Raw genomic sequence first — 8,550 nt, 5'->3', positions numbered from 1 at the left:
GGCTGCAGCACAAACTATACACTCAAAGGGTGTGCTTGTGCTGAGCTGTCCGAGTTTATAGGGACCGTCCCGATATTCAGGGCTGTGTCTTATATAGATGCCCCCATCCCCTGTCCTGATTATTCACACTTGCTATCTGGTCACCCCAGCTGAGATGCAGGAAGTGAATCAAGAGGGGCAGTGCCTGGGGAGTGGATAGGAGGCGAAGAGGTTGAAAAATAAACAGCAAGTACCTCCCATTTTAGTCTGGAAGGAAGTAAAGCCTAAGAAACCAAACTGAGAACTGCCCCAGGGCAGCCATGAGACAATTGCAATGCTGCAGGGATGCCAAATGAGCAGTCGCAAGATTCTGGAGGAAGGACTATTAAAGAAATCACAGTCCATCCTGGGGCAGACATCTGGCTGTTACCCAAGGTTGTGGCCATGTGTTGAAATCTTTCTTTGCACGGGCAAACTGAATTCAGGCATTTCCTAACTTTTCCGTGTTTGACTTTGCAACCTTAATGTTCTTTTCACGTAGTTTTCGTCTGTAATTCTGTTCCTAGATGACTGGTTCCCTGTGCAGCCCCAGGGAGCTCTGACAATCCACAGGAGGTGAGGAGCTGCCCCAGGTTCCTAGGCTGTGCCCATCACCCTCAAAGCTCACCACCTTGGATTGCTGCCAAAATTTAATTCCTAAAACCAGCAGACCCTTGAAACGTAAACTAAACCGGGTACTGTGTCAGAGTTCTAAGCAACAGAGAGAGGTGTTCCAGCATATGTTTAATCCAAACCGAGGCGTAAATACATGTAATTCAGAACGATAAATACCTTGCAAGCTGAACAAAAGAGCTTGGTTCATAGTGATCTCACAGGCCTGGCTCAGAAAGTCAGAATAACAGATTTATGGAAGGGTAATTAAATTACTGCTCGGAGGGGATAGCTTAAAAAAGCACCTGTGAATTAAAAATAGGTTTTTCCATGAGCATCTTCGCGAGTGAGTTTACAAGTCGGAATGGTTGTGTAAAGGGTGAATTTAAGTTAATATTAGAGAATTTTCACTGGCAGTCAACACCTAACTCATAAGGGGGAAAATTCACACAGAGACCTGATCCAAAGAATGACTATCCTCCACACAGATAACAAATGATACCATGGGATTTATGCGCCCAAGCCCGTACGGACCTGCCTTGGAAGGATAAAGCCAGCCAGCCCAGCTGCCTAACGGCTTGAAATTTCATTTCTGATGGCCGATCGGCAGATCCAGCGTGATTCACAGAAACGGTTTGACCAATATGTTGAATTCATTCATGATTCAACAACATCCCAAATTGACCTGCGAGCAGTTTGGAGACAGAGCGGAGGACCGGACAGTTTGAATAAATGGTTCCTATGATTTATTCACTAGGTTCTACCGAAATAAGCGAAAGGAAGTCTGGGTTAGAGAACGCCCTCTCCTGCCATCAAATGTGATGGTTCCATCCAGTAGTGTCTGATTGTTTACAAGGGTGGGGACTGAACCGCCTAATGCTGCAGTGGCGCCTAAGAGAATACATGGGCTGAAGTGTGTGAGATGTGGTTACAATGTGTAAACCAAACTGAGCCCAGCCTGCACTGATCTAACACTGCACTTTCGGATAAGTCTTTTAGAAGAAGGCTGGTCTGGTGGTTTGGTTGCTGGCCTTGCACTTCCAAGATGAGGGTTCGATTTCCTACTCTGATTTTCTGCGTGACCTTGACCAAGTCACTTAGCCTCTGGGCCTCAGTGATGGGGTAAAGCAATCATTAGGTCGATGGCTGGGATTAATTGAACTCTAAAGTTTAACCTCTTACCCAGTTAGTGGGCCAAAGCCTCAGCTGGCGTAAACAGCTCTACTGAAGTCAGTGGAATGACCCCATTTACGCCAGTTGCGGATCTGGTACAGTATCTCCAGCAGGGACAATTCTGCGGCATTCCAGCCTCCAGTTCTTCCCGTGTGAACAGCGAGACTAGTGCATGAACGCAAACCAGCCAGTCAAGCAACCACGCAAGAGCAGCTTCCAACCAGGAGTTAAAGGCCGAGTCCATCCTCTCAGCACACGACCATCACGAGCGCTGAGCTTCCTCCGTCCGCTTTCCACTGTGGCTATTAAAAGATGGCCGAGCAAGGATAATGTCAGGAATTTCAGCCACCTCAGTCTCCTCCCTGCAGCTCAGGGCGATAACGGAATCTCATCTGAGGCACACGTGCGCTAGAGCATCCGTCGGCTTCGCACACGTCTCCCCTCCGGGGTGGAGGTGAGGTGAGGAATGCAGGTTTGGCCTGGGGGCAGCCCTTTGCACGGCTCTCTTGGTCACAGTGCTGCATTTCTGGAGGATTTCCTGGACCGCGGGTCGTGCCGGCAGCTTGGGGACGCTGGCGGAAGAGTCTGGGCTGTGAAGGAAAGAATCTGAGTCACTTGGAGACTCCTCCTCAAAGCCAGAATCATTCCTATCCTTGCTGGTGAGGTGAGGAGCTTTGCTGCTTTGACTGGACGAGGCTTGACATAGGCTCGCTTGCAGGAGGCCAGCCACGGCCTGCTTGACTCCAGGCAAAGACCCTGATGAGCCTGCCTTCCGATCCCGGCTGAAGCCGTGTTCGCTCCCGCTCTCTGAACTAACAGACAGACTGTCTAGCTCACACGTGAGGCTGGAGCTGGCTGCACTCTCCGCCCCAGCCCGCGGGCCGCTCAGAGATCTCGATCTCGTTCTGCTCAGAGGATCCCTGCTCTTTATGGGCCTCTCCTGTGCTGAGCGAGTCGGGGGCACGTCCCCTGCCGGCGTCTTGCGCTGGGGGAGGGAACTCCAGCTGGAGGGGCTGGCGGCCTGCAACAGGTTAGGGGTGGAGACGCAGAGGCCAGCGTTCACCATCGTCTGGAACTTGCTGTGCGGGTTCTTATACGGCTGGAGGAACATGGAGGGAATGTAGCCAGTGCGCTCATTGTACCTGAGAGAAAGGCAGGGGAAAGCAACACTTAAGGATAAGGGCAACTTCACGCGCGCGCCGAGCATGCCGGGGAGATCATGCCCTACGGACACTCCCATCCCTGGGAAATGCAGCCAGGGGGTGCTAGGTACTAGCCACGTATGCCAGACCTGGGAGACAGGAACAGAACTTGGGGGGGAGGCTGCCATTGCGGGCAAAGGGAAGACAAGGAGCGAGCTCAGAATTGGTGACACCAAAGCCAGGGAAGACCTGGTTGGTCCTGCTTTGAGCAGTGGGTTGGACTAGGTGACCTCCTGAGGTCCCTTCCAACCCTGATCTTCTATGATTCTATGACAGATGGGACCCATGGGACGTGTAGAACGGTGTGCTTTTGGGGGTGAATCCATCCCAAGGGGGCAGGGCCCTGCAAGCTGCCCTGGCGGGATCCATGCCAGCTTTCAGCGGACAAGCACAGAGGGGTCCTCGGGGTGCTGCCAGGGTAACAGTATCCATGCCCACGCAGATTCTGTAGCTAGGATAGTGGTGTACTGGGTGCAGGGGTCGGTGGCTGCCATCCCAGCCCATAGGCATGAATTCCACGCCAGTCTCCGATTACTTCCCCACACACAGTCTAGTCACTCGGGGTGTGGGGAGAGATGGATTTCACCCTGGAAGTTCTATTGAGAATTCTTAATTCTCCCAGTAGGAGATGCTCTTTCCTCCCAAGCAGCACAGGACAGGCTCCCCAGCACAGGACTAGCCACGTCCCAAGTGCAGTCCTTCAGTCCCTGGACCCCTGCCCCGCCCCCTTCAAGGGAGTCCAGCCCGTTACTGTGTATCGGACATAAAGGAAGGGGAAAGATCCCTGCCTGGGTGAGCGAGTTCCCTAAATCAGTCTGGGTGACTGCCAAAGGCTGAGAGGTCCTTGCATACCCTCCCCAGGGCTGGGAATGAGTGAGCCACTGCTAACGGGCTCTCTCACGGAGCGCTGACTCAGAAGAGGGACGGGGGAAGAGAACCTCCTTACCAGATCAGCCACCAGCCATTGTCAGATTTCTCTAGCACCTCCACAACTACCCCGACATTCAGAGAGAGCTCATCGGCCTTCTGAGACTTGTAGGCCCGCACGGCGTAGTACAGAGTCCCTGGAAGAAAGAGGAAGGGGTCGTTTCTACTTTGCAGGTAAGAGAGAACTCTGGGTGGAGTGTGGGAACAAGAGAGGTAGGAACACCTCTCTGGACTGCCTGCCATCTGGGCTGCAGAACTTACAAGCAATAGGGGGTCATTCACCCCAGGTAGAGGGACCAGACCAATGTCTAGGCACCACTTTAAACTTGCCCTCTGGACAAGGGTGAATTTCACGCATTAGAGAATCGAGCCTCACAAAGCCCCTCTGCAGTGGGTAAGGATTACGGAGATGGAGGAACCAAGGCCTGGAGGCTAAAAGGGACCATGTCAACTCCAAATCTAGTCAGTCTTCAGGAAGTTAAAGGCAGTTCCAAGTGCTGCCCCTGGCCCCGAGTCCTGTTACCAGCTTGGTGTCCGGGAAAATGACCAACTGACCCACAGGGTAATTGTCGTCAAAAGCACAAAGGAAACAAATTGGGGGAAATTGTTATCGCTGGGCCGCTTGTAATGGCAACAGGTAAAGGTGTGTAGATAAGTGAGAGCTTTAAATTGACAACAGCCCTGTAAGGGACTTGCCCGAGGTCACACAACAAATCAGTGGCAGAGCTGGGCACTGGACCCCAGATCTCCCGCGTCCCAGGCCTGGGCATTAACCACCAGCTCATGCCTCCTCTCTGGGATGTGTTTGGTTTTCATTCTGAGCTGAAGCGTGTTTTTTGCAGGACCTACGTTTAGGGGGGAAATGTCAATGTAGTGACATGCAGCCCTAAGCCAGCCACAGCGATGGAAAGCTCAGAGCCACAGCAAGGGATAAACAGACTCACCCTCCTCATCCAGTTCTCTGGCATTCAGATTCTCCTCCCCAGTTCCTCTCTCCTCCAGATACGGAGCTGGGAACCAGGCTATTTGCTGATCCTTGTTCTCCACCAGCCACCAACCTGCGGCAAACAGGAGGGAGCTTGTACTGCAGGAGCACTTTTAATAACCCAATACATTGCACTTGGCCACTGGTGTCAAAGTGCTTCTCAGCTGTTCATTATTGAAGCTTTGCAGCCCGTGTGTTAATTATTATAGAGGAGGTGGCAACCACCCCATATTAAAGTTGCCTAACACGTGCCATTGTTTTCATAAATGGGGGAGCCCCCAACTCATGCTCTCTCCCAAGGTTAGGTATAGAACCTCGAGTCCTGACACTTACACTCCTTGTTCCATCAACCGGAAAACCCTTCTTCACTTGTTCTTTTCTTCTTGATAAAATATTTCCAATCCTAAGCAAGGTAAGTTATACCATTCAGTACACACACCCCATATTACAAAACGGACGCACACGTATTGCAAAACACACATTTTTGTCAGGCCACGAACCAGTCTAAAAATCTCTAGAATTCACATCCAAAACCAGAAAATAACCGACCATACAAGACATACCGGTCATGTCCTTGATTAACACTTCGACAATTTCCTTCTTGGCAACTTTGAAGGGCCTGTTCTTTGTGTCTTTAGTTTCATAGGCTTCAAGGCAACTGTAGTTCTGGGAGACCACTGGCTGAGTAACAGAGGGGTTCTGCTGCTTGGCCTGGTCTTTCTTTCCATCTCTCATTTCTGAGGGCATAATTATAATGCTGGAAAGTAAAGTTTGACACTGGTTTGTTCTGAAGCCAGGAGAGAGACTGCATTTCAGATCAATTTCAGGAACATCCTTTGGGTGCAATTCACCCCTATGCAGAAGATCAGGACAATGGGTAGGGATCATTTAAGTCTATAGGATCTAAAAGCACTCAGCAAACAGCTCTCCTCTCACATAAGTTCTTATGGCCAGTTCGCAGGTAGGATACTGGGGTACAGAGAGTTTGAGAGAGGTGCTCAAACTCACTCAGTGAAACCATCATAGAGTTGGAAATAAACCTCAAAAGGCACTGGTTCCCATACTCTGTCCCTTACCACTAGCCCACATTCCTCGCAGTATCTGCATTTCCACTTCGCAGGGGTTTGTAATGACCCTTCTGAATTGCAAGAGTCAGAGGGTATTGCACACAGGTTGTTAGCCTGCCTTGTTTGCTTTCTGTCTCTTTGCAAAAGCGTAATTAACTTGCTCCATCCATTTTGCATTAAGCAAGACATCAAAACCCTGAAATTTGCTTTGTTTCTGAGCGTGCTTTGATCTAGAATAAAAACTGCCTCATTTTTAATATGTTCATAATTATTGTTTTGCTGTTTGCCAGTTGAAAACCATGCTTTCAAATGAGCTAGTTCTCTAGATTTAAAAAGCAGTTGCTAATACAGAATCTCAGGCAGGGAAGCAGATCAGGGGTTGCTGAGACACATTATTATTAAGGAAAATATTGGCTGATTTTCAATTTCTGCTCTGCTGCACAAATACACCAGTGGTCTGAGTGAAACCAGCAATATCTAGAAAATGCAAAGTTCTGCAGCCTGAAAAAAGTGAGCGAGCGAATGGAAAAAGGGATCAAGATGCAAGGAGAACAGGGGGAAGCATTATGGGAAACTTATCAGTGTTTTTATCATTCAATGTCACTTCAGTCCTCCTGCATTACTAATTAATTCAGAGTGGGTCACAAAATGGAAAACATTTTCCAGGGAAAAAATCATAATTGTTTCTCCACATTTTGTATTGAAATTTCCCTTCCCCCTGTTTATGAAACAGACATGTGAAAAGCCGGGGAAGTATAATTCATCAGTACCTGTTTTCTGGAAAGGAAGGATCTAGGTCTTGGGTTTGCGCTTTGAAAAACTGGATCACATCTTCGCTCTGGGAGACTTTAGCATCCGCTTTCAGCAGCTCCTGGGCGTAAGTCTCTAGCAGTTTCAATCTCTCCATTGACCTGCTCAAATTCCTGCTCTTTCTCTGCATCAGTTTTGCATCTTTGAAGTGACAGAAGCAAAACACTGTTAGCAAGTGATTATAATGTGCTGCTGCCTTGTACATGGTACCTTCTGCCAGCACATCTCTAATTCCCATCCCAGTAGGAGACTTCATGTATAGCACCAGGATCAATTACTGTAAATATTGCTGTCTCTCTCCTCACCATTTTCAATGGCTTGTGCCTTGGCATTAGTGCTATGTCGTATCAAGCCTTACATTTGCCCTTGATCGTATATGAAGGCTGCACTGTATCATGTTGCAAAGGGCTTGGATCAATATTTAAACTGGAAAGTTAATTCCCAAATGTGTTCCTTTTTTAAACCAACAATAGGCCAGATTCTGCATGGGTATAAAGCAGCACCAGCTGAGGCTCTGGCACAGTGACTGACTTCTAGTCCCCTTTCCGCATCAGTGCTTTCCCTCCAAATTTTTGTTGGTCTTCCCTTCCCTCTCCCCTGTTTGTTAAATCCCCTTACCTTTAAACTTTGGAATGCTCCGGTCCGATTTCTTCAGTACACCACCTTCTATGGGGAATTTTCTCTTCAGTACTTTCTGAGTGACCCCAGAGAGCAAGAAAGGAGAGAGAGAGCGTGAGCAAGGACATTCCCACCTGCCAGTAATGGCAATAACAAAATAACACCATTGCCAGAGATTTGTTAACTTACATGGAATTTCTTAAACTCTTCGAAAGTCCTATAGATGAGAACGTTGTTTCGGTCTGACCAGGACACAGCCATCATGTACTTCTGAAAAAGAAAAAGGGAATAAAATAGGCTTTGATCACCCTAGCTGAGGTTTGAGAGTCCCAGACTGGGGGTGCAACGAGCACTTGCTGGGGTCTGCAGAGAGCTGTGCAGACACAAGAGCGCTGGCTTCCAGCTGCTAAGTCACATTTTAAAAAATAAACAAATAAAAGCTAAATCCTTTCCTAGCGTTACTTTTCCCTGTAAGGAATCACTGAAGGAGCTAGAGGGAATGTACAGGATCACGGATGGAAAGGCAGGGAAGCTAAGAGGCAGCCTTTCTATTAAGATGTGGCCCTGAAAAAGTTAGATTCTTCCTGTCCCAGCTGATAACTGTGTGATCCCACTATTGGCAAGCAGAAGAGCGAGCATGACCCTCTAGTTGTAAAAGAAAAAGCTCTCAAGTTTCCTAATTTGCAGTGGTAAATATATATTTACAGGAAAGAGCCTCAGATCAAAGTACCTTCTGCTTTTTGCACTGCATCAAGCCAACAGCTTTCACATCAACAGGGTACCGGCAACAGTTCATCTCTCCTATGGCTGATTCTGCCCTCACTACACGCTGGCTCAAGCTCTGCAGAGTCTGCTATGGCACCTGCCTTCTGCAGACTAAATATTCAGGAGCCGGAGGGAGGGGCCCTGGCTGCTCCAGCCAATCAGATTTAAGCTAAACAACCAATTTTTGTTTCCTGCTCCACCCAGAAATTCCCAAGGTCCAGAAATTCCAAGATCTGCCAATTTCGACATGCCTCTCGACTGACAGCACTGTAGGCCAAGTCACAAATGCCTTTATATCGTCTGGCTCTTTGCTTTCGAGCAGAGCAACGGAAAGCGAGGCATCCCTGGGTGTTGGATGGAGTTTGTGTGCCTG

General features: G+C 48.8%; 1 protein-coding gene across 1 annotated transcript; it reads right to left on the bottom strand.

The window, feature by feature from the left end:
- Positions 1 to 782: 782 nt before the first annotated feature.
- On the bottom strand, positions 783 to 8,245 carry NOXO1 (NADPH oxidase organizer 1). Its single transcript, XM_034784148.1, has 8 exons — positions 8,143 to 8,245; positions 7,602 to 7,682; positions 7,413 to 7,488; positions 6,755 to 6,935; positions 5,481 to 5,674; positions 4,877 to 4,990; positions 3,952 to 4,069; positions 783 to 2,945 (listed from the first exon to the last, which is right to left on the bottom strand). Exons 1-8 carry the CDS (start codon positions 8,206 to 8,208, stop codon positions 2,192 to 2,194), a joined length of 1,584 nt encoding a protein of 527 aa, XP_034640039.1. The 5' UTR covers positions 8,209 to 8,245; the 3' UTR covers positions 783 to 2,191.
- Positions 8,246 to 8,550: the final 305 nt, after the last annotated feature.

This window comes from Trachemys scripta, chromosome 10, assembly GCF_013100865.1.
Source record: "Trachemys scripta elegans isolate TJP31775 chromosome 10, CAS_Tse_1.0, whole genome shotgun sequence".
NCBI lineage: Eukaryota > Metazoa > Chordata > Testudines > Emydidae > Trachemys > Trachemys scripta.
This window is presented reverse-complemented; position numbering and strand designations above follow the sequence as displayed.